Source organism: Schistocerca piceifrons, chromosome X (genome assembly GCF_021461385.2).
Source record: "Schistocerca piceifrons isolate TAMUIC-IGC-003096 chromosome X, iqSchPice1.1, whole genome shotgun sequence".
NCBI lineage: Eukaryota > Metazoa > Arthropoda > Insecta > Orthoptera > Acrididae > Schistocerca > Schistocerca piceifrons.
The window spans coordinates 153989260-154016991 of NC_060149.1; the positions used below are offsets into that span (position 1 = coordinate 153989260).

The window sequence follows — 27732 nt, forward strand, 5'->3', positions numbered from 1 at the left end:
CCCAGATGTCATCAAGGTAGATGATACAACATGGAATGTTCTTAATCAATTGCTCCAAATACTTTTGATAAATTCCTGGGGCTGCGGATTTTCCAGAGGGCAAGTGATTAAACCGGTAAAACCCAAATGAAGTTTTGAGCACTAATAAACGTTGAGAAGTGGCATCCAATAGCAACCGCAAGTATGTGTCACATAAGTCAGTGTGGGTAAAATATTGGCACCCTGACAACTTTTCCAGCAAATCCTCTGGTTGTCAATGTGATAGAAGTCGTCAACACATTGAACACCGCCTGTCTGTTTAAAATCGACACAACGGCGTGCGGCGCTCTATGGCTTCTGAATCACCATTAAGGGGTGGCCTGCTAGATAGATGAAATAAGAGAAATACCTTTACTAGGAGAAATAAACCTACGGTACATTGTGACGGGAATGGGTTGGGGGCGACAGATATTAGGTATTGCTGACTACTCGAAACTTTCTGCCCGATCTAATGTATTGTCAAACAGCTTCTTATATAACCATAGCAAAGAGTCCAGATCTTGAAAGGTGACAGATTGGGGAACATTATGGTCTTTGTCCGTGATCTCGAATCCAAATGAAGAAAAAGCTACAAGCCCAAAAATATTTTGCGGCAGTGATGAATTTCCCACTAACAATGTGAGCTACTGTTCCATGTTCTTAAAATGTGCCAGATGGACAACTTCCCCCACAATGTAACACACTGCTGACTATACAGTGAGGTGGTAAACATCATGGGAGAGTGACATCCACTTACACAGATGGGGGTAGTACCACGAACACGAGGTATAAAAGGGCAGTGAATTGGCGGGTGAATCATGTGAAAAGGTTTCCGACGTGATTATGACCGCACGGCGAGAATTAACAGACTTTGAACAAGGAGTGGTAGTTGGAGCTAGCCGCATTGGACATTCCATTTCGGAAATCGTTAGAGAATTCAACATTCCAAGATTCACAGTATCAAGAGTGTAGCGAGAATATCAAATTTCAGGCATTACCACTCACCACGGACAGTGCAGTGACCAACAGCCAACACTTAACGACCGAAAGCAGCAGCCTTTGCATATAATTGTCAATGCTAAGAGACAAGCAGAATTCCATGAAATAACCATGTAAACAATGTGGGACGTACGACGAACGGATCTGTTACGACAGTGCTGCGAAATTTGACGTTAATGGGCTATGGCAGCAGACTACCGACGCGAGTGCATTTGCTAACAGCACGACATCGCCTGCAGCGCGACTCCTCTGTTCGTTACCATATCGGTTAGACCCTAGATGATTGGTTAGATGAGTCCCGATTTCAGCTAGTAAAAGCCGATGGCAGGGTTCGAATGTGGCGCAGACCCAATGAAGCCATGGACCCAAGTTGTCAGCAAGTCACTGTTTAAACTGGTGGTGGCCCCATAATGGTGTGGTCTGTGTTTTCATGGAATGAACAGGGTCCTCAAAGCCAACTAAATCGATTATTAACTGGAAATGATAATGTTCGGCTACTCGGAGCCCATTTGTAGCCATTCACGGTCCTCATTTTCCGAAACAGCGATGGAATTTCATACGGATGACTATGCGCCATGTTACTGAACCACAATTGTTCGAGATTGGTTTGAAGAACATTCTGGACAATTCGAGCGAATGATTGGGCCACCAAGATTATCTGACATGAATGCCATTGAACATGAAATTAATCGGAAGGTCAGTTCGTGCACAAATCCCTGCACCGGCAACACTTCCGCAGTTATGGATGGCTTTAGACGCAACATGGGGACTTTCAACGACTTGAGTCCACGCCACGTCGAGTTGCTGCACTACGTTTGGCAAAAGGAGGTCAGATGCGATGATAGCAGGTATCACATTACTTTCGTCACCTCATTTTAAGATACTGCTTGACGAAGCAGTCGTTGCAACGATGGACAGCCCATTAGAGATTAATTAGACTGACCAATGCCACCATGTCCGACTGAAACTCAATTGGCTGGCCATTCACGACCACCATCAGCATAATTCACCAGGGTGGTGCTTTTGAAGTGTGGGTGAGAGAATATGAGTCCAGGATAAACAGTGTATCCTCTGTTGACCATCCTGCAGATCGCCGACCGTCAGAAACATACTTAATGTTTGACTTTCCTGCATATTCCATACGTGGCGTTTACGGAAGGGTGATGAAAAAATACCGCACTTGCCGGTCGGATGAATAGAAATACGTTTAAGAAAACGGTGATCGTGAGCAGGCAATGCTATAATTGCGTGCAGAACAGGTAGCCTGAACTCTACGCTGTGCTGAAGCTGTTCCATTAGCTCTGTGAGATGAGGCAATGCCGTGGGGAAAGAATGTGTGGACTCGTCGATGTTCGAGTCGCGTTCGCACCAACCTTGTTTTTTTTTCACTTAAGGCTTAAAAAAGTATCCAATTTACACTTCCACAATGCGGTCGGTATTTTGCGTACTTCTTTCTGTTAATGTTATCTTTATTTAAACATTAAGATAGAACACAAACTTCTTACAAAGGTAAACGATCACTTTCTTTCATCCATGACACAAATAAATGGAACAGAAAATTATGGTGACTACAGCAGCATCGTCTGTATCCAATAAGGTACAAAAAACGCAATAGGCAGGCTACACCAGACTGCACGTCATGCTACGCACAGTAATTCCATTCTGTAGGTTTGATGTCAAGGTTTATCTTCACAGAGCCGGTACATGCACGTACGAGCAACGTTCACTTTAGCGAAAATGTTTAAAGCGACCACCTTAGATTTGCAAACAATTCGCCATTCGCTAGACCCTACGCAACAAAACTGCGTCCACCACTGCCGAAGCGGCATGCACACAAGCTATTAGGTCGTGTACGTCCATGGAAGGAGTGCTATAAACTTATTCCTTCAAGTGTTCCCACAAATAAAAATCTACTGGATTAAGGTTCGGGCAACGTGGAGGCCAGAACGTTGGACCTCCACGACCAATCCACTTCCCTGGAACCGCTTCATTTAAATAGTTATGCACTTCATTGCAAAGTGTGGCGGTACACCATAATGCTGAAACCATAGCTGTATCCAAAAACCATGTGGAACGTTTTCTAATGCGCCAGGCAAAGTATTGCAAAGAAACGTACGATATAGAGGCGTACACTCAACTTGTCTTGCAATAGGCAAGGGCCCAAAAGCACTTCTCCCACGATTCCAGACCATAGATTTATGCCAAGACCTTCCTGAACGCCACGTACACGGAAAATATATGGGACATGTTCCGACCAATAATGGCTGCTCTGGAGGTTGAAAATACCTTCAGGAATGAGGTTAGATGCGTCAGTCCATATCAAGTCATTTGTAAAATGATCGTTATTTTCCACTTGGTGCAAAATCCATTGAAAAAACTGTACCCGTCTCATGCAGTCTTCTGGCCACTGGTGTTAACGTGTAACAGTAGGGATGCAGTTCTTCATCGTGCAACACTTCAACAATCAGTCTTTGAGATATCTGGAACCACCTTGCAATATCACAGGTACTTCGCCGAGGTGACTGGTGAATGGTTTCAAGAATCGCATCCTCTGTTTGTGGAGTACGTCTAGTAATTGGACGAACTCTGTCCATTACTCGTGAACGAAGATTACCTGTTTCCTGAAGGCGTTGCTCCGCGCAACGAGAACCTTTCTTACTGAAATGGCACCTTTGAGGGTACCGTACAGCGTACCCACGAGCAGCAGCAGCAGCAGCAGCTTGGTTATCGGATGCACCCAGCGCCAAAAGGATCTAGAAGTATTTACCGTTTGTGTACTCCATCGGGAAGCCGACCTACGTGAACTTGACATTCTAGTTACGGTTGTGCACTGGCCAGTTAGTAGATACATGCATACAGTTCAGTGGATCTTTGTCATGTTATAGGCTATCGTTATGTGAAATAATGATGTCCTGCTTATAGACGACGGGACCTAGTGAACAGGCGTCTAAAATATACAAAAGGAACTTCACGAGGATTCGAACTATAGTTCCATGATGGGTATGGGTTAGATGTCCAAGCAGTCTACACGGCGAGCTCCGGCGGCTGGTACGGTAGTGCGAGGTGGTACACGTTCCTCTGTACATTCGGAAGCGCTGCGCGGTGTAACAGTATTACCAGCTCCTCGTTTCTATACGTGTGTTTTCAAAATACATTCGATCTGATTTTGCTAGACAAACTTTTGTCTTGAATCTGGATACAGAACCACATGCCAAACTCCAAGTGCGGCACTTTTTCTGCATCCCATATATGTTCGGTTGCGGGGATGGTTAACTTCTGTTTCTGCAGAGAAGTTCATTTCCTGACTCAAGCTACTCGAAGCAGCTCTACAATCTTCCGCGGCAGAGCGAACATGGTCTGTCTTCTCGGGTGTCAGATGCGACTGGCCGTTGAATTTCGTGCAGGGCAGACTAAGGGCAATTCATAGGCGTTCCTAATCCCCTAAAACACACACACACACACACACACACACACACACACACACACACACACACACATGAAAGAAGTTTTGCATCACCTCGGTTCCGAGAGTTCCTGAACCTTTACAGAAAACTGGAATAGAGATCAACATAAACATCATTTCCGCCCTTTTTATTGCTCATGAGAACCACACATTGCATGTTGTACCACTATACAGCGAAACCTTCAGAGGTGGTGGTCCCGATTGCGGTCCACCTAATACTCAGTACGTCTAATTCTTAGTAGCACGTCCTCTTGCATTGATGCATGCCTGTATTCGGCGTGGCATACTATCCACAAGTTCATCAAGGCACTGTTGGTCCATATTGTCCCACTGCTCAACGGCGATTCGGAGTAGCTCCCGCAGAGTGGTTGGTGGGTCACGTCGTCCATAAACAGTCCTTTTCAATCTATCCCAGGCATGTTCGATAGCCGTCATGTCTGGAGAACATGCTGGCCACTCTAGTGGAGCGATGTCGTTATCCTGAAGGAAGTCATTCAGAAGATGTGCACGATGGGGGCGCGAATTGTTGTCCATGAAGACGAATGCCTCGCCAATATGCTGCCGATATGGTTGCACTATCGGTCGGAGGATGGCATTCACGTATCGTACAGCCGTTACCGCGCCTTCCATGAACACCAGCGGCGTACGTCGGCCCCACATAATGCCACCCCAAAACAGCAGGGAACCTCCATCCATGTTCTCTCGCTGGACAGTGCGTCTAAGGCGTTCAGCCTGACTGGGTTGCCTCCAAACACGTCTCCGACGATTGTCTGGTTGACTGTATATGGGCCGGCCGAAATGGCCGTGCGGTTCTAGTCGCTACAGTCTGGAGCCGAACGACCGCTACGGTCGCAGGTTCGAATCCTGCCTCGGGCATGGATGTGTGTGATGTCCTTAGGTTAGATACGTTTAATTAGTTCTAGGGGACTGATGACCTTAGAAGTTAAGTCCCATAGTGCTCAGAGCCATTTGAACCGTTAGCCCTTGGTCGGCCTGAGCGAGGCATGTCACCGACAGTTCCTGTCTCTCTGTATCTCCTCCATGTCCGAACAACATCCCTTTGGTTCACTCCGAGACACCTGGACACTCCCTTTGTTGAGAGCCCTTCCTGGCACAAAGTAACAATGCGGACGCAATCGAACCACGGTATTGACCGTCTAGGCATGGTTGAACTACAGGCAACACGTGCCGTGTACCTCCTTCCTGGTGGAATGACTGGAACTGATCGGTTGTCGGACCACCACCGTCTAATAGGCGCTGCTCATGCATCGTTGTTTACATCTTTGGGCGGGTTTAGTGACATCTCTAAACAGTCAGAGGGACTGTGTCTGTGATACAGTATCCACAGTCAACCGGGGTGATACAAAACTTTTTTTTATATGTATAGGGCTAGAGTGAGAGAACTAGAGTGTGTGTAAGAGTGTTCGTGCTCGGTGTTAAGTATGGCCCTCCTGAACAACTCAGTCCCACATTCACGTGACAACAATTGTGGAATGCCGATTAACTCGGGTAGAAATATCTCGGAACAATAAACAGCAATCTCGACAGTCTACGATCATGCTATTTCGAATTCCGACACATGCTGGTAGAAATTTTTGCTTCGTATACGTGGCATGGCACGATCTTTTCACAAACAGCCAACATCCAAATGCTATTTCTGAATGAGAAACCTGCTGCCCACTCTTTCCCTATATACTCCTATCTGTTTTGTGCTGCTGCATTGAACTGCTAATCTTAAGTATATCCCAGCTTATACTACACTACACGAGAATTCGACGTTTCTTGCTTGACACTTTCATGATTTACTTTCAGATCCGGGAACCATTGTTAGTGTCTGAAAACAGTGGATTGCAATGGAAGTGTAGTTTACGAAATGGACTCCCGCCGATACCAAAATCGACATCTAGGAAATTAGTGGAATGGTCGTGCATCTGCTGCAGACAAAATCTTCTGTTCCTGGGATCTCTAAGTGAGATTTTTTACTTGTGATATTTCGTCAAGGGTTAAGTGTGCATCCCTAACATCCTGCAGCGTTATCAGAACTGAGAACGCGCGTAACTACCATTAGTGAAAACATCACAGCAAGTTGGCTTCAGAGAGATTAGCGAGAATATGATGAACGTTTGGATGTACAGTATGCGGTATTACTTAACCACCTCACATTTTAGCTCTTAACAGTGCCGGTGAAAATGTAACCGTATGTAACTGTCACTTACCTATATACTTAATCATTTTCATCTCAAAAATCACAATAATTATCTCGTTCCACTCCTTTACCTCTCACACGTCAATCCTGTGATCGTTTATTGATAAAGCCATATTCCTTTTTAATACCGAGATCATTATCGTTTTGGATTCTTGTTGTCCCTCTCGTTCTCCTTTTACTTAAGCTTATTTTACATAACATTTTCTTCCCTCGTAACATAATTTTCAACGAGATTTTCAGATTCATAGACATCGGAAACAAGTCTGATATCATTAGTGACGATACGAGAGTCTTACTTGTTCCTTCAAGTAATCGTTATAGCATGCAGCCATTGCCGAAAATCGCATTATAAAGCATCTGTTTTCATCTGTACGTTAATGAGGATTACCAGGACTCGAATTTATGTATAACTTTTAAATAGATCGCAGTATACGGTATTTTTATTTTTGTTATTGAGGATGTCGGCTTACACCAGTATTCGTCATTCCTCCTACACAAACTTAGCCAAACTGCATTCTTATCGTTATTCCCCTTCTGTATAAGTCAGTTTAGTTGTTACCGATCTCAGATAGCTATAATTACGTCTCCCTTTAATGCTTGTATCTACTGTATAAGGGGCAATCAAAAACTTTTTGTTTAAACGCGTTGCTGCAGCGTACATGCAGTCCAGCTGCGAGTATACAGGGTGAATCACCTGAACCTTGCATCGCAAATATTCCGGAAATAGAAATGGTATTGATGTGTGGTTTTCACAGAATGCATTGGCAGACAGCAGCTCATACAGTTAGCCAATAAACAGACAGTAATAAAATTTGGAAAGTGTATTTTTTGTACAAACATGCACTTTTTTAATGGAACAATGTCTAATGACATTAAGAAACTAAAAGTCTGGTAACCTGTAATGTTAGTGGTGTTTGTTGCATGATTCTAATGCGAGTCGTTTACGAGATATCGTATTTTTAAAAGTTTCCTCATTGACGCTTGTTTGTGCCATTCAACCTGCGTAGTTAGTAGGCACGATGTTAAGTTTTCTTACAGTGTGCTTGTGTTTTCATTCAGTGCATTGCGACTTGCTAATCATTAGTGTGTGACAGCCCAAGCAGTAGGTCATGAGTGAAAGATGGGATTTATTAATGTACAAAAAACCGACATGCTCATGGTGCATGCAGAGTATAGGAATAATACAGTTCATTCTTGTAAGGTGTATGCCCAAAGATATCCCTATAGATGTCAACCATCTCGGCAAGTATTTATCAACCTCCTCAACCAGTTACGCGAAAGTGGTAGTATAAAGGGGACTGATGACCTCAGAAGTTAAGTCCCATAGTGCTCTGAGCCATTTGAACCGTTTGGTAGCATAACACCTTGACAACGTAACAGAAGGAAAGAAGTGACGGCAGAAGAGGAGGAAATTAATGTTCTTGCTGCTGTTGCAGTTGATTCGCACTTTAGCTCTCGCGCAAACGCACGAGGAATAGACACGAGTCAGGCAAGTGTTCTACGCATTCTCCATCGACATATATTCCATCCCGATCACATCACCCTCCGTCGAGAGCTGCATGGAAACGATTACGAGAATCGTATTAACTTCTGTACACGGGCATTAAGGCGGAATACCCCGGATATATCAACTACCTTGCTTAGTGATGAAGCCACACATACCAATCATGGCCAGGTAAACCCTCGGAACATGCACTGTTTGCCTGTCAGCTGGAACGTCAGCTTCCATGGAGTGTAAACGCTGCGGTGTGCGACAGTGAACCATCAGCTCAGAGGCCCGTTTTTCGTAGAGTGCGCACAAGTATCGCAGCCTCCTAACAGACCATCTTCCACAGATGATAGAAGACGTTCCTCTGCAGACTAGGAGAAACTGTGGTACCAACATTATCGCTGTCCACCATATAGTGCATCAAGTACTACAGTACTACAGTATGTCTTCACGAATTTTTTCCAAATCGTTGGATTGGACGCAGAGGACCTGTATGCAGACTAGGAGAAACTGTGGTACCAACATTATCGCTGTCCACCATATAGTGCATCAAGTACTACAGTATGTTTTCATGAATTTTTTCCAAATCGTTGGATTGGACGCAAAGGACCTGTACCTTGACCGGCCCGTTCCCCGGATTTGACACCTGTAGACTTTTTCCTGTGGGGAAAGCTGAAAGACGCGAACTACAAGGACATACCAACTATAGCCGATGATTCAGCAGTGACATATTACTGCAGCCTGCTCTGACATATCCGCTGAAATGCTAGCACATGTGCAGTAGTAGTTCCATGCCTGGCTGAAAGCATGTATTTCCGCTGCCAGTGGTCATTTTGAACACAATCTGTGATGGTCAGTCGTCTCGTTGCTGGTCAGAATCCACATAAGTCGAGTATGCACCTTTGTTGTTCTTCAGTGTGTGCTACCAAAGGTATTGTACAAGTGTCGGTGTGGGAACTTTTCAAAATACGACATCTCGTTAACAACTCGCACTAGAATCGTGCAGCAAACACCACTGACGTTCTAATTTACCCTACTTTTAGTTTGTTAATGTCAATAGGCATTGTTCCATTTATAAAAGTATGTTTGCATAAAAAATACACTTCCTAAGTATTGTTACAATCTGTAGATTGGCTAACAATACGAGGCTCTGGCTACCAATTCATTCTGTGATAACCGCACATCAATAGCACTTTTCATTTCCGTAATATTTCCGGCCCAAGTTTTAGGTGATTCACACTGAACAAGCACCGACATGTAGGCAAGGAATTAGTGTTACCTTCGAACGGGAACATTTTTGATCGTCTCTTATAATATCTCTGTGATTAAAATTTTTGTTTAATACATTTAATCAGGACAAAGTGTTCTAGTACTATAATCCTACGACTTTTGTTTTCATGTGTTTTATTTCTGCGTAGTAATGAAATGATCTTACTTTTACCTTAAATAGTTAGTTACTTGTAACTCCATTCCGTCGACTCGGAATAGTTAACTCTGGATGGACATCACGACTATCATAGGATTGGATAGCGAACATTTTCGGAGCGTGAAGGGATTTAATACGATCTGTGGCTGTTTATATTACAAAATTAATTAAATACAGTTACTATTAGCGAGTACCTCATGTCAGTCAAAAAGCAACGAGCTTGGTACACAACCTAAGGTTAGTGTAAAAACTCTTTCAATTTCCCTGTACATACTACTGAATCGTTATGTACAATATGAATGCACAACTGCTGCCGTAAGTGGTAAATACACTTACACATATTTCGCAGAAGTTTGGACGTGTAGGAGTGGCTGAGCGGTTCTAGGCGCTATAGTCTGGAACCGCGCGACAGCTACGGTCGCAGGTTCGAATCCTGCCTCGGGCATGGATGTGTGTGATGTCCTTAGGTTAGTTAGGTTTAAGTAGTTCTAAGTTCTAGGGGACTGATGACCTCAGCAGTTAAGTCCCATAGTGCTCAGAGCCATTTGAACCTTTTTTTTGTGGACGAAAATGCATTGCCAGTGTTGTGAATCAGGTTGCTAATTAGAGCACATTAACGCGACTATAGCGTCCAGTTCCTTCTCGCATTCGTTTTTTAGTCTCAGCGCTGTGCGCGATCTTATAGGATAAAGTGGTATTACACATTACAACCGAAGTATCATGTATAGACTGCCACAGGAAACGTCTTGCACATTTGTTGTGAGAATAACAGCAGATGAGGAGCTGAGTATGTTTTTCAGTCATGACGCTACTAAGGTCGTCCTTCTTGTGCAGACATTTGCCCACAGGCTCATCTGTTTTTCTTCTGAACATGTTCAGGTGAGATTTTCCTGTCCCAGAAATTGTAATTCATCCATTTGAATCTTGAATCCTTTCAAATCCCACAAGAGCATGTAAGCCTTTGATCTGTTGCCGAAGACGTCTCAAAACCTGGCAGTGTTAAAAGCAGAACATTCGTATGGTCTTTTTGGGCACTCGGTTATCTTCTCCTTCACAAGCACTTCAGATTGTCAGCTGCAGACTGCCTCTTTAAATCCACTGACTTCTACGGATGAACTAAATATTACTTGCCTATAGGCATTCTTCCACACTTTCGCCAACGTGATGTACCTTGACATACTACTAGCCTTCGAATTTGTAGGATGGCATCAGATTTAAAATTTAGGACATAAAGCACCCATTACATGCTCGATAGCACTGCTGAATATTAATATTACGTATCAGACATATTAAGCTCACTGCCGATTATAAGACAACTTAAAAACGTTCATTTGCGTTAGTCAGTTTCTTATTAAACCAGGACGACAAGTTTCGAGAGCTTTCAATCTCATCTTCAGATGGATCCAGTTGTTTACATTTGTAATTTTGCTAGCTGCAGCCAGCCATCTGCTTCATGTTTTTATTCCTAACGAGATGGTTAAATGTTAATTGTTATCCAGCATGTGACACTGAATCTTGCATTATAGAAAATAACAAAAGCACTTGAAAGTTGCCGGCCGTTGTGGCCGAGCGGTTCTACGCGCTTCAGTCTGGAACCGCTATGATCGCAGATTCGAATCCTGCCTCGGGCATGGATGTGTGTGATGTCCTTAGGTTAGTTAGGTTTAATTAGTTCTAAGTTCTAGGGGACTGATGACTTCAGATGTTAAGTTCCATAGTGCTCAGAGCCATTTTTGAACTTGAAAGTCGTTCCAGTAAGCTGCGTACAGGAAGATCATAGAATAACTATACAAATGTACAGAGTGTTACAAAAAGGTACGGCCAAACTTTCAGGAAACATTCTGATGTGTTGGCAAATGTGCCAACACCTTGTAGATAGAGGAGGCCGAAATGCACGCTATCTAACGCAGACGGGCGTGAATTCTGGAACAGGATAAGTAGTGAATGCTAATAAGAAACGTTTGCAGCTCCTCGAATACTTAACTTTTAATCCTTGTTGTATACATCGTTCTGGATGAGACATTTCATACGATAACTATCAAACTATGTAAGGCTAATGGCGCCTTGCTAGGTCGTAGCCATGGACTTAGCTGAAGGCTATTCTAACTGTCTCTCGGCAAATGAGAGGAAGGCTTCGTCAGTGTAGTCGCTAGCAAAGTCGTCGTACAACTGGGGTCGAGTGCTAGTCCGTATCTCGAGACCTGCCTTGTGGTGGCGCTCGGTCTGCGATCACACAGTGGCGACACACGGGTCCGACATGTACTAAATGGACCGCGGCCGATTTAAGCTACCGCCTAGCAAGTGTGGTGTCTGGCGGTGACACCACACATTCCTCACACACAAATAAAGAAAAGATGTTACGTGGACATGTGTCTGGAAACGCTTAATTTCCATGTTATAGCTCATTTTAGTTTCGTCAGTATGTACTGTACTTTCTCGATTCACCGCCAGTTGGCCCAATTGAAAGAAGGTAATGTTGACTTCGGTGCTTGTGTTGACATGCGACTCATTGTTCTACAATACTAGCATCAAGCACATCAGTACGTAGCATCAACAGGTTAGCGTTCATCACGAACGTGGTTTTGCAGTCAGCGCAATGTTTACAAATGCGGAGTGGGGAGATGCCCATTTGATGTATGGATTAGCACGGGGCAATAGCCGTGGCGCGGTACGTATGTATCGAGACAGATTTCCAGAACGAAGGTGTCCCGACAGGAAGACGTTCGAAGCAATTGATCGGCGTCTTAGGGAGCACGGAACATTCCAGCCTATGACTCGCGACTGGGGAAGACCTAGAACGACGAGGACACCTGCAATGGACGAGGCAATTCTTCGTGCAGTTTACGATAACCCTAATGTCAGCGTCAGAGAAGTTGCTGTTGTACAAGGTAACGTTGACCACGTCACTGTATGGAGAGTGCTACGGGAGAACCAGATGTTTCCGTACCATGTACAGCGTGTGCAGGCACTATCAGCAGCTGATTGGCCGCCACGGGTACACTTCTGCGAATGGTTCATCCAACAATGTGTCATTCCTCATTTCAGTGCAAATGTTCTCTTTACGGATGAGGCTTCATTCCAACGTGATCAAATTGTAAATTTTCACAATCAACATGTGTGGGCTGACGAGAATCCGCACGCAATTGTGCAATCACGTCATCAACACAGATTTTCTGTGAACGTTTGGGCTGGCATTGTTGGTGATGTCTTGATTGGGCCCCATGTTCTTCCACCTACGCTCAATGGAGCACGTTATCATGATTTCATACGGGATACTCTGCCTGTGCGGCTAGAACATGTGCCTTTACAAGTACGACACAACATGTGGTTCATACACGATGGAGCTCCTGCACATTTCAGTCGAAGTGTTCGTACGCTTCTCAACAACAGATTCGGTGACCGATGGATTGGTAGAGGCGGACCAATTCCATGGCCTCCACGCTCTCCTGACCTCAACCCTCTTGACTTTCATTTATGGGGGCATTTGAAAGCTCTTGTCTACGCAACCCCGGAACCAAATGTGGAGACTCTTCGTGCTCGTATTGTGGACGGCTGTGATACAATACGCCATTCTCCAGGGCTGCATCAGCGCATCAGGGATTCCATGCGACGGAGGGTGGATGCATGTATCCTCGCTAACGGAGGACATTTTGAACATTTCCTGTAACAAAGTGTTTGAATTCACGCTGGTACGTTCTGTTGCTGTGTGTTTCCATTCCATGATTAATGTGATTTGAAGAGAAGTAATAAAATGAGCTCTAACATGGAAAGTAAGCGTTTCCGGACACATGTCCACATAACATATTTTCTTTCTTTGTGTGTGAGGAATGTTTCCTGAAAGTTTGGCCGTACCTTTTTGTAACACCCTGTATAGAAATCATGTACATGATATGCATTTAACATGATGAAGCTTCTTCACATGACTGCGATATGGGTGAAAATCCTCGAAACGCATCGTGGAGATTTACTTAAAAAAAGTGACTTACGCAAGCAACCCTATTTAATTAGTTTTGTAATATAAAGAGCCACAGATCGTATTAAACCCTTTCGTGATTGGAAAATGTTCGCAGTCCAGTCCTATGATGATCGTGATGTCCATCCAGTTGTTAAGGATTCCGAGTATGTGGTGTAGTTCATGAAGGACACACAGAACTTCTCAAATGTGAGGCCTGAGTTTCTCCCGGTCTACAAAATGTTCAAATAACTTACGATATGCGACCGGGTGACGTCGTCGACAACCGCCGATATTTCAACAGGTGCACACTCTGTCAGTTTCAAGGTAAAGCTACAGCAAGTAAACGCTGTGTAAGTGAATTTAAAATCTGCGGTAGTAGAGTAGTAGGGCAATTCCACACACACACACACACACACACACACACACACACACACACACACAATGTAAACACTAGCGCTACCACATAACCAAAGATAACTGAGGCCAGAAATTATCGATAGTGAAAATTTCTAAACAACGAGTGAGGTAGTATTAACTCTATTACTCCTTTATTGACAAGGGAAAGAGAAGGATTCCACGCAAAAGTTAAGCAAAACCTCCATCTCTATATCTCTATTTACAAAGTTACTTGCTAACTTAGTCTCAATTTCTTCCTTAATAACGCTCTCCCAATAAATGACCAGTGCCAATGTTCTGCAGTACCCGATTTTTTCGGTTGTTTTAAACGAGTGTGATGCTTACGCTCAGTAGTTCTGGTTGTCTGAAAAATATATGACACACCGCAACTGCAAGGAAAACGATAGACACCCACCTTATGCAAACCAATATCATCTTTAATGGAACTTAAAATGGCCATAACCTTATCTGGAGGTCGGAAAACACATTTCACCTCATATTTCCGCAAAATACGACTAATCTTGTTAGAGATGCTCCGTGCGTATGACACAAATATCTGGACGTTAATGCCAAATAGGTATATTCATCGCCCATCTAATGCACGGTTGGTCGATATCGCAAAGCACGTCTGATCTGTCTCTTACTATATTTATCCTGACAGTCTTTTACTATATTTATGCTGACAGAAGGTGACCCAAACAGCTGACAACTCTCAGGGTATAAAATGACGTGGGCCCTATGACTGTTATTGACCTTTGGTTGTGTGGTGGCGCGAGAGTTCACAGTGTGTGTGTGTGTGTGTGTGTGTGTGTGTGTGTTATATTTCCGGTTGTCGACCGAAATCCCGTAAGTTATTTGAACAGCTTCTCAAATGCTTCCGGAGCCCATTGTTGGGTGTCAGATAAGACTATTAATACGGTTTGTGGGAATAACTAGGAATAAAGCTTTTCTTACATTTCGCATTTCTAAAATTAAGGCTATTTCATAAGGAATAGGCTAATGTCTCTATCTCCGATACTGACAATCTTCATTGTAGCATAAAAATATTTTTTCCAATATTTGTTGAAGTATGTAAATACTGTTAATTAAAATCAGTGTAGGTAGGATATTTTGAAATAAATGTTAAATATTTTCGGTAGTATATTAACCAATGGTTTAGATTACTAATAAACTGTACAACTTTTTAATGTAAGTTATCGTGTACCTGGATCACTCAAGTGCTGCATATGGATTTCAGTGGGACATCACGTGTGATGAAAACCAATGGAAGTTGACGCTAGTGGGTACCGTCAACAGTGTTGGATACTTTGTAACAACGCCCATCGCTGGATACGCTTCAGACAGGTAATGTTTGTCTTTTATTGATCTTTTAGGTGTGAATTTATTCAGGGGAAGCTGTACAGTCATTCCGGCATTCGATTCAAAGTGGAATGTAGATTCCTATCGTTCTTATTGATCATTTTATAAAGAGCAATAAACAGTTAACTGCACTCCAAAAGAGACAATAATTTTCCCAACTCCGGCATATCCAAGTTAAAAAGGTCGGTTACGCTGTGGTCTCCCACAAGATAATACCAATTACACATCTGGAAGTACTCGAATGTTGGAAGGCGTTAAAGCAACATCGTTGGCGCGACATAAATGATCTTTAATGTCAATACTGCAGCGTGATATGTGCGGGAGTGAACACCTAATAGTTGTGACAGTCAAAGAAAGAATATAGTAGTCATACCACATGAACTGAATGCAGAGAAAAGAAAAGAGGGAAGAACACAATTTAACGTCGCGTTGGCACTAGGTGGAGTGAGGGGATAAAGTTCGTTTCGCCAGTGACAGTCAACACGTCACACATACCTATCGGGTCGCGCCAGATGGCGAGAACTTCAAGTAGCTCATTCTTCGTTGACTGGATACGCTTTCGGCGAACGTGAGGCCAAATGAATATAATAAAAACTGGTTTTCTTCGGAGGCTGGTGAGTGTAACAGTCCTCTATAACAGTAAGCTGTGTGTGTGCTCCAGCGGTCAACGTGCTGCGCTTCGGTGGAACGTCGATTCACGGGGAACTGGGGTACTCACTTAACCGAACGGCCCGCGAGGATGGTACAGATTTCTGTTAAGAAATTTCTCAGTCTCTAAGAGTGCTACGAGCCGACAGGGTGGATGGCTACTGAGCTGAAACAGTCATTAGTGGGCACCTTCTGTGGAACCTGCCATAGTCGGCCGTTGTGACCGAGCGGTTTTATGTGCTTCAGTCCGGAACCGCGCTACTACAACGGTCGCAGGTTCGAATCCTGCCTCGGGCATGGATGTGTGTGATTTCTTAGGTTAGTTAGGTTTAAGTAGTTCTAAGTCTAGGGGACTGATGACCTCAGATGTTAAGTCTTATAGCGCTTAGAGCCATTTTGAACCTGCCATGTCTTAATTCTGTAAGGAAGTGAAGAGGGGCTCTGTCTTGGTGGATCATTACTTCAAGAACCGCTAGTGGAATGCCGATGGAGCCTTTCACACTCGACGAACAAACAGAGCTAAGAAGATTAATACGCTAGAACACGGTAAAAGTAAAGTGAATTGTATGAAGAAAAACGGATCACATTTGCACCTAAATTTGTTTACGGTAGAAAAATCAGAGAACGGGAACACTGAGAAACTGTCCCCATTTTATATTCAAAAAGCGTTAGGGGCAGTGATAAAAGACCCCAAGTCTGTAAAAAGTCTCCGAAATGGCGTCTTGCCCGATAAAACTGCTGCATCCAAACAGGCAGAATTTCTCCTTAAATCTAAGAAGGTGACGCAGTATGTTCTCATTGTTGGAAAGCACAATGTGCTTAACTACAGCAGCGATATCACGGCACCGTGGCTTAATGTCGATTGATGTAAATGAGCTGCAAAATGAATGATCTGAAGAGGGTGTTACGGATCTTAGGGACGTGATGAAACTGGTAAATGGTGAGCTGGGAAAAACTGAAGCGTTCATTTCAACGTTTGATTCAACTGTTTTCCTGGAGTACATAAAAGATTTCCTACGCCTTAAAGCGTGGTTTAAAATTCATAGTCCCATATGTTATTACATATTACAACTTTACGGGCATACTACATTCATGTGTAAATGTCAAACAATATATTGTACATTTGTTGGTATTGCCTATGGCGGAGGACTCACCCGTTCGCTACTCTGTCTGCTTGAACCCCTAGGGACATCATACTGCTTGGAGTTACGAATGCCCTGTGTTCCTTGAAGGAAAAAGGGAGCAAAAAAGAAAGATAACAACGCGCGTATTATCTGTTGAAGCGAAAAAAGCGTACAATACCCTGCTGCTTCCTATTTTTACAACATCTTTCGCTTCAGTGGCAAAGAAAACGCCACCGAAAGTGAACGCCTCCACTCGGATTAAATAATATAGAGCTAGAAAGAGTAACTGTGCTTGTAAGTTCACCTGCAAAGCCACATTCACACAACAGTAACCGCATTTAAACACAAAAGTGAAGATTATAGGAATTACTAACGTCCAGCCTGGAAAGTCAATAAATATTGCTCCCGATACGACAAGACGCGCAACATCAACATCGACATTAAATGATAAACGGAGGGAGAAAAATAAAAATAACCTAGAAAATAGGTCTAATAGTCTGATGGAGACCCATCTACCAAAGCGATGGAATTTGACGTCTGTGTGAGGGAATCAAAACATTCCCCCTCCCTCTCAAATCATTACAAATTCTACAAATAAAAATAAAGGAAAAGGGAGAGACGTCGACAGACTTCGCTGGTGGAATGGCTCACATTTTATTCTGGAACTTTTCAGATTCAGGACTCACGTGAAGGAACTGAGATGGTAGCACGCGGGAAATCTCTGTCTCTGTGTCTTCCTAAAGCACATTTCAAAGAGATATTTCTGTAATGAGGAGTTTTAGCCACCACAGAAAGGAATACCTCAGAGGGGAGAAGGATGAATGTGCTGTGACCATATCCATCATCGATTAACATCACTCCTCACGTCTCCTTGTACACACCAGCATCCAAATAGTCACTGGGAACAGTGACAACCATAAAATACACTGAGGTGAAAAAAGTTATGGGATACTACCTAATATCGAGTCGGACCTCCTTTTGCCCGACATAGTGCAGTAACTCAATGTGGCGTGGACATAATAGTCGTTGGAAGTCCCCTGTAGACTATAGGGAGTTAAAAAAAAGTGTCAAATACTTTGAGAGGTGGTAGTACTCATCGAAACAAGAAAACTAGGTCCAATAAACATGGGTCCGCAAACGCATACTTGACGAGATACACACGTCTTTATAGGAAGGGCTGTGCGACGCTTGCTTGCGGATACTAACATAGTCGTTGCATTGGCGCTCCGTCAAATCTGTCGAATGTGTCGACAAGGTATTATGATATCTTACCCACAGTACTTTACCTACCATTAGGTGGTCTGCAGTCAGTTGTGTGGTTCGAGTCGTGTTGTTGGTACGTTAGTTTTCGTTGTGTTTGTGTGTCTTATTGTAAAGTACTATCAACCCTGGGTACGTATCATGGCGTTTTACCTTCTTCCAAACGTGGATTCTCTTATGTGTTTACTGTTGTTGCACTGTTTGTACGTGCAAATGGTGTAGTGCATTTACATTTTCTCTATTCCACCACCTATTAGCTACGGAGGACTACTACTCGACAAGTGAGACAAGTGATATGGAAGATACGACATTCTGCTAAGGTTTAGCAAATGAATATAGCCTGCGCACGCGTGCCCTCTACGCTGAAAAATATCCACAGCGCAGGGTGCCCTCTGATAAGCTGTTCAGCAAACTTTTCCAGTGTCTGAGGGATGCAGGTACCCTTACACCTCGGAAGACAGTGGAACGCCTCGCACAGTCAGCACGCCTGACATGGTGGAATGTGCGCTACGTTCGGTGGAAGAAACCTCTGGGATCAGTGTGCGACGATCAGCGTGTCTCACTCTCTTATCTGGGCGGGAGGGTACTGTACTTCGTGATCAATTGCTGTACTCATATCATCTACACCGCGTTCAGGCCCTAAGGAAACAGGATCATCATGACAGACGGCCGTTCTGTCAATGGCTGTTGCAGAAGTGTGCCACAGATCCATTGTACACTTTCAAGATTTTATTTGCTGATGAGGCAGGGTTCACAAGAGATGGTGTTATGAATTTACACCACCAGCATGTATGGGCAGATGTAAATCCCCAAGCAGTTCAGGAAAGAGGGCATCAACGCTGATTCTCAATCAACGTATGGGCAGGCGTACTTGGCGATAGATTAATAGGACAATACTTGTTATCGCAAAGGTTAAACTGAGCGCATTATCTGGACTTACTCTAACGTTTTGCCTACGTTGCTGGAGGCTGCGCCATTGCGGCAACGAATACAAATGCGGTTCATCCATGATGCCGCACCAGCACACTTTCATCACAATGTGCACGAATATCCGACACAGACACGTCAGGACCACTGGATAGATTTAAAGGGGGGGAGGGGGGGGGCGCACACAGCTTGACCTGCTCGTTCCCCAAACCTCAGTCCCCTAGACTTTAATACACGGTCGCGTCTTCAATGCTTGCCAGAAGGTAAAACAACAACCGGGTGTACTTACGCCCGAAGGGAGAGGGAATCTATTGTCATGAAAGGACGCCACGTTGAACACCTCCCGTAAACACTTGTTTATCGCAGAAAGTATGCATTTCCCGAACCATCTTTATTGGACTTACCTCAGAACGTATACATTTGCAGACCCACGTTTATTGTACTTATTTTTCTTGTTTCAATGAGTACTACCACCTCTCAAAGTATTTTACACATTTTTTGAACACCTCGTATATATTGCCGTCCATAACTGCGAAAGTGTTGCCAGTGCAGATTTGTGGACGAACTGTTCTCTTGACAGTGTCCCACAAATGTTCGATGGGATTAATGTCGCACGATCTGGGTGGTCAAATCATTCGCTCGAATTGTCCAGAATGTTCTTCAAGCCAATCGCGAACAGTTGTGGCCCGATGGCAGGGCACATTGTCATCCATAAAAATTCCCTCGTTGTTTGAGAACATGAAGCCCATGAATGGCTACAAATGGTCCCCAGGTAGCCGAACATAACCATTTCGAGTCAATGACAGGCTCAGTTGGATCAGAGGACCCAATCCATCCCATGTCAACACAGCTCACACATTATGGAGGCACCACTACCTTCCACAATGATTTGTTGGCAATCTGGGTCCACGACTTCATTGGGTCTGCGCCACAATCGAACCCTACCATCAGCTCTTACCAACTGAAATCGGGCCTTATCTGAGCAGCCCACGGTAAACAAGTGATCTAGATTCAAACAGATATTATTACGAGCCCAGGAGAGGCACTACAGGCAGTGAGCTGTCAGCAAAGGCACACGCGCCTATCGTCTGCTGCCATAGCCCATTAACGGCAAATTTCTCCGCACTGTCGCAATGGATACGTTCATCGTACACCTCACATTGATTTATGTGGTTATTCTACGCATTGTCGCTTAGCAATGATAACTCTAGGAAAACTCCCATGGCTCTAAGCACTACGGGACTTAACATATGAGATCATCAGTCCCCTAGACTTAGAACTACTTAAACCTAACTAATCTAAGGACATCACACACATCCATGCCCAAGGCAGGATTCGAATCTGCGACCGTAGCAGCAGCGTGGTCCCGGACTGAAGCGCCTAGAACCGCTCGGTTACAGCTGCCGGCTAAAACGTCCATGCTCTCGGTCGTTCAGTAAATGCCGTCGGTCACTGTGTTGACCGTGGTGAGAAGTAATGGCTGAAATTTGGTATTCTCGGCACACTCTTGACAATTTGGACCTCGGAATATTGAATTCCCTAACGAGTTCCGAAATGGAATGTCCTATGCGTCTAACTCAAACTACCCTTCCGGGTTTAAAGCCTGTTAATTTCCGTCGGAAACCTTTCCACGTGAATCACCTGAGTACAAATGACAGCTCCACCAATGCCCTTTCATATGTTGTGTATGCGTACTGCCATCATCTATTGCTGTCCCATGACTTCTGTCACTTCATTGAGCGGAACATCCATTTGGAGATACCTTGGAGTGGCGTTGCCAACAAACACCTTGCGAAATAACCACGACGAGAGATCAAAGAAATTGGAGCTTATACAGAGGCTTCCCACCAGTATTCTTCCCACGACCTATTCACAAATGGAACAGCGAAGGGGAAATAATAGTGGTTTCACAGTACCCCCCCCCCCCCCCTCATCTCCCCCCCCCCTCGCCGCAGACCGTAGAGTAGATTTCAGAGTATAGATTTAGCAGTAGATGCCGATCTCAAGTCTCAGCAAGAGCATTTATAGTTGAGCATTTGACATATTAATGAAATACATTCGTTGTAATGAATATAACGGCAGCAATACCAACACACAGTGATGGGCATGGAAGTCACTACAGCCGCAAGGTGCTATCCATCACATACCAACCAGTATCATACATCATACCGATGTGTGTATATACTGATCAGCCAGAACATTATGACCACCTACCTATTAGCCGGTAATCCACCTTTGGCACATATACCAGCGGCGACGTGTCGTGGCATGGAAGCAATGAGGCCTTGGTAGGTCGCTGGAGGGAGATGACACCACATCTGCGCATCCAAGTCAAATAATTCCCCCTAAATTCCGGGGGTGGGGGAACGATGAGCTCTGACACCACTTTCAATCACATCCCAGCTGTGTTCTATCGGGTTCAGACCTGGCGAGTTCAGGGACAGGGCTGGAACTCGCCACTGTGTTTCTTGAACCATCAATCACACTCCTGACCTTGTGACATGGCGCATAATCTTGCTGAAAATGTCACTGCCATCCGGAAACATGATCGTCATGAAAGGGTGTATGTGGTGTGCAACCAATGTACGATACCCCTGGCCGTCATGGTGGCTTGCACGAGTTCCACTGGACCTATAGACGCCCATGTGAATGTTCCCCAGAGCATAATGGAGCCGCCGCCAGCTTGTCTCCGTCCCAGAGTATAGGTGTCAAGGAGCTGTTCCCCTAGAAAACGATGGATTCGCGCCTTCCCATCGGCACAATGAAGAAGGAATCGGGATTCATCATACCATGCAACGCTCAGCCACTGCACCAACGTCCGGTGCCTATGGTCACGTGCCCATTTCAGTCGCAGTTGCCGAAGTCATAGCGTTAACATTGGCACATGCGTTGTTAGGAGATTTCGGTGCACTGAGTGTACAGACGCACTTGTCTGATGTTAGTTCCGCCACAGTTCGCCTCCTGTCCTGTTTCACGAGCATGCCCAGCCTACGAGTTCCGACATTTATAATGAGCGGTGGCTGCCCAATGCTGACGTCTGGATGCGGTTTCACCCTGGTTTCGCCACGCGTTGATCATCGAGGGACCCTGCAACGTCCCAAGCGACATCCTTCACAGACCACCCTCATCACGAAACTCGGAAGGTAGGAGACGAGGTACTGGCGGAATTAAAGCTGTGAGGACGGGGCGTGAGTCGTGCTTGGGTAGCTCAGTTGGTAGAGCACTTGCCCGCGAAATGCAAAGGTCCCGAGTTCGAGTCTCGGTCCTGCACACAGTTTTAATCAGCCAGGAAGTTTCATATCAGCGCACACTCTGCTGCAGAGTGAAAATTTCATTCTGCGCCGTCATCACTTTTAAGCAGCTCCATGCCAAGGGTTGTCTTCGATTAAACGCAGTAACAAGGAATGCTGGAAGCATTACACCTCCTCCTTGAGACTTAAGCCACTTCCTACCAGAAAAGGACCAAACTCTATAGTCTACGGAGCTCCCAAATATCAAAAAACTGGCCTCCTCCTTATGGTAGTACGTCTACCACTCGCTTGATTCTTGCCAAACACCTTGCGACCCACTTCGTCACTGTATCGGCATCCTCTTCTTATCCACCTACTTTTCGAACACACAAAAGAAAAGTTGAACACATCCCGCTATTTTTACCCATCATGTCAGATTATACAATGAACTTTCGCTGACTGGTAACTGCTTCTGGCTCTTGACTCGCCATAGATTACGGCCCCAGACGCCGACTGGATTCATAGTTAGATTATTAAACATATGAATGTTTCTAAACGACACCATGTACTCAGGAACTTAATTGTATTCGGCTAGAAGGTATTTTCGCTTCGCAATGACGAGAGAGCGTCATCGTCCCTAGTCATAAACAAGTCGAAAACCCAATGTGTGTCGCCAGCTATCGACTGATGAACCTCACCAACGTTCTCTGCAAACTGCTTGAAAGGTTGGTAGCCCAACGAGTGTGCTGGATTCTCGAAACATGGGGTCTCTTGTACCCTCGTCAGTGTGGTTTCTAGGAGGGACGATCCACAACCTACCGTCTGGTTAGGTTGGAAACAGCACTACGAAAGGATTTTTCTAAACGCCAACGCCTGATGCAGTCTTTCTTGACCTACATAAGGCATATGACACAATTTAGTGCCATTACAATTTACTTACCCTCCATGACTCGGGCTTTCACCGCTCCCAACAAATTTTTATTCGTCAGGTTTTATCTAACCGCTTATCTAGGATTAGATTTGGTACATCACTTAGCTCGCCTCAGCCCCAAGAGAACGACATTCCACAGTGTTTGGTACTGTGCCGAGAGTTACATCCTTCGTCTTCGCCATCAATGGGCAAGACGCCATCGTCAGACTGCTGGTCACCCATATACTGCATGTCGACGACTTTTGCATTTACTACATCTCCCATTCAGTAGGCTTGGCTGAACGGCAGTGTCCATGCGCCATGGAAACGGCTTCCAACTTGGAGCCTTTGCCATGGCTTCCAGTCTTCTCCAGTGAAAACGCCAGTTGTGCATTTCGGTCGTTGCACCACGGTCCATCCTGACTCAGACCTATACTTGGGTATCCAGTACTTGGACGTTTTTCCACAGTCCAGATTTTTGGGGCTCCTATTTGATGAAATGTCGACACAACTTTCCCATGTTCGACAACTAAAGATTAGCTGCATGTGAAAACTTAACGCTCTCTGCTTCCCTGCCTAAAACACTTGTGGTGCAGATCACACTACTATACGCCTTATTTACTGGACCCTGGTGATTGTTCAATGGTTACCACTGTTATGGCTCAGCGGCACCTTTCAGTTTTGTAACTGTTGAACATAGTCCATTATAGAGTAAGACTGGTCATTAGCGTCTTCCGACTAGTCATGCAGTCTCCTTGCCGAAGTGGAAATCTTCTCTATTCAGTCACCATCATCGTCGTCATAAGTGCTGGAAACATCCGATACTTCTGGTATTTCGTCATTACTTCTGGTTTTCTTTTTCCATCTTTTCCCATTCTTGTTAATCAAACCAATCTTGTTTCTTTTCATTCCTTGTTTTCTTCTTCATTTCAGCTTTTTCCAGCTTCTTTTTCACGAAGATGTCCACCTATTCTCTTTCAGCGCACCATTATCCGAGTCTGCCATTACACACCAACTCGGTCAGGTTCTGTATGTTAAATTGTTATGTTTAAAAAGAAAATCCATACAACGGTACAGTAAACAACAAGTTTTAATAACATATTGCGATAAAAGTAAATGAGTAATAACTGTAAGCTTACTTTCTTATTTTCTGTCTGCTGAAAATAACAAGTAACTAATGCTTTCCTTGCCCCAAACAACATATTCCACAGCTTAAGTGGCACCCGTCTCCTCCTTCCTCTTTGTTTCTTGCAGTGATTAGAAGAGGACAGCAGTAATCGAAAGACATCATATTTATCGCAAGTACCGTATGCGTCCTATTAACCGCTGCAGCCAATTACCCATAAACTCACTTAAATATTTGTGGGACTAACTGTTGGCATGAGTCTGACAAAGTTAAAAAATGTATTGCATAGATTTAAAATCACAATATTCTTTCTCGATATCCAGTATTTTGGAACGAAATGTACAATGAGAGGAAAAAACTTGCAGTGAGATACCATCAGATGCCTTTGTAGTCCTGTGGACAACGCATGTATCCTCCTACGCGGAGATACGAGTTACTAAAGATGACTTTGCGTCTCTGGAGAGCCCGTTGTTATCTTTCAGTGACTAACAATTTTCCGCACCCTCTATTACAGTTCCGTTTGGTCTTTGTCGGCAGATCAGTTGACCCCAAGAGACTCATTATCTTCTGCGGTCCTTACTACATCTCATGATAGGTTTGTCATGATGAGATACTATTTTTTGTTTGCAGATTTGGGCGGAAGACGGTGCTTCTGTACGCTGTGGGCCTGTCCGCCTTAGTGGGCATCGCACGCTCCTTCTCGCCGAACTACATCGTCTTCATCATCATGGAATTCGTTGACATGGTCTGTGGAGGCAGCGTCTACGAGACTGCCTATGTTCTAGGTACATAAAAGTTCATAAATTATTACGCAATATAGTCATTTAATATTTATGAATATGTTTACTTTTTGCTATAGTCTTTATCCCAAATGATCGACAGCGCTTCTCGTTCTATTCCGTCCACAAATTGGCGCTGTCAGTCACCCATAAACCGATGTTAGAAGCTTCTTGGACCAATAAACGCAAAAGTTTTATAATTTTTCTGTATCGTCTGTGGGTATCGTTCTCTTCGAAGATGGGAATGTGTAATTAAAGAGCTGAATGCCCCAAAACATTTTGCCGTCACCTCCATGTCTATAGTTCTCTGATGAAAGTTATTATTGCTCATAATCTTTGTTGGGCTAGAAAATCTCTGTTAGGACAATCTGCTCGCGTCCATCATACATCAATAATTAATAACATAAGCAAGTTTATTTTGGTAGCTGGAAGGATAGAAATTCATGTTGTATGAGGGACGTTCAATAAACAATGCTACACAATTTTTTTTTCGCCAATTTCGTTTGAAAAAATGCGGAAATGGTTGTGGGGCATCATGGAATATTCCCGCCTCAGGTCCTATAGTTCGAAGTTCCAACAGGTGGCGGCGCTGTAAGTAGCCTTCAAAACGGCGTCTGTAACGCAGGTGTGTTCCAAGAAGAGAGCCGTCAATGCGTTTGTTTTGGCGGAAAACCAAAGTAACACAGACATTCATGGTCGCTTGCAGAATGTCTATGTAGAACTGGCAGGGAACAAAAGCTTGGCGAGTCGTTGGGCAAGACGTGTGGCATCATCGCAAGGAGGGCGTGCGAAGTTGTCCAATATCCGGCGTGCCAGCCGGCTGCACATAGCCACGACTCTTGCAGTGTTGGAACGTGCGGACACCCTCATTCGAGGTCGTCACAATCAAACGCCTCGCTGTTCGACTGGACGTCTCTGTTGTTAGTGCTGACACATTCATCCACCAGCTGAGGTATTCAAAGGTTTGTGCCCGCCGGGTTCCCCGCTGCCTACCACAAAACCATAAAGAGCAACTGTGGATCATCTGTGCAGAATTGTTTGCGCATTACGAGGCTGATCGCGACAATTTTTTATCGAACATCGTCACATGCGATGATAAATGGTTTCACAACTTCGGACCTGAAACAAAACGACAAACAATGGAGTGGTTCTACACCACCTCTCCTCCAAAGAAAAAGTTCAGAGCCGCAGACCCAGCCAGTAAAGTCATCGCGACTGTCTTCTGGCACAAAATGTTCAAATGTGTGTGAAATCTTATGGGACTTAACTGCTAAGGTCATCAGTCACTAAGCTTACACACTACTTAACCTAAATTATCCTAAGGACAAACACACACACCCATGCCCGAGGGAGGACTCGAACCTCCGCTGGCACCAGCCGCACAGTCCATGACTGCAGCGCCTGAGACCGCTCGGCCAATCCCGCGCGGCCTTCTGGGACACTGAAGGGGTTATTCTGTTTGACGTTCTCCCTCATGGTGCAACGATCAACTCTGAAGTGTGTAGCGCCACCCTCAGGAAACTGAAGAAATGACATCAGCATGCAAACGAACTTCTCCTTTTCCATGGCAGCGCAAGGCTTTATGCATGTCTGCGCACCGGAGAAGAGCTCACAAAACTTCATTGGACTGTACTTCCTGATCCATTCTAAAGCCCAGAACTCGCACCTTCCGACTTACGTGGCCCAATGAAGGATACACTCCACGGGTAGCAGAACACAGATGATAGGGAGATTACTGATGCAGCAAGACATTGGCTCCAACCTCGACCAGTAGAGAGGTGTCATGCTGACATGCAGACCGTCCCAATAAGGTTACATAACTCCGTCGCACTGAACAGAAATTATGTTGAAAAATAGGATGAATAATATGGCGTATTGGAATCCTGAATAAAACCAACCTGTAGGGTTGTTTATAAATAACTCATCTGCTACCAGTCACCATTTTCTTTATTTCATTTTCCGCACGACGCGTTTCGGGAAATGATTCACATTTTCAAGTGCGTTTTTTGTGTTTGTTATGTCATTCCTATGTGATGTTGTCGATGTGTGAGATTCTGCTTCATTTGTTGACTTTACTGCAATATATAAGAAAACACGCGATTTTTAGTTGGTTGTCGATCTTTTGTGAAGTTATTGGCGAAATTTAGAAGTGCTGTTCATACACTATTTTTGCTTTCTCTCGATAAGCTTGGTTTATAACCAGTAGGAGTTGCATCCAAATTATGGTCTTCTCATAACGATTAAGAGGCTGCTCGGCTCATCTACACCCATCACCCACGGCACCCAGCTAACGGATTGATCTTTTAAGACAGCATTAGTCAGAATATTAATCTCGAAGAGTCACTGCTCTGAGCTTCTGTTCATTTCGAGGCAAATGCAATAAAAAATCTTCTCAGCAACCAGCATTGTCAAAAGTT

The 27732-nt window shown here is 44.4% G+C and overlaps 1 protein-coding gene across 2 annotated transcripts in view; it reads left to right on the top strand.

The window, feature by feature from the left end:
- LOC124722114 (organic cation transporter protein-like) overlaps window positions 1–27732 on the top strand; it is a 199027-nt gene that overhangs the window by 95379 nt on the left and 75916 nt on the right. For both annotated transcript variants that reach the window (XM_047247321.1, XM_047247320.1), the window contains exons 4-5: window positions 15190–15296; window positions 25167–25321. In XM_047247321.1, the coding sequence (XP_047103277.1) occupies window positions 15190–15296; window positions 25167–25321 (262 nt within the window). The remainder of the gene's footprint in view (window positions 1–15189; window positions 15297–25166; window positions 25322–27732) is intronic.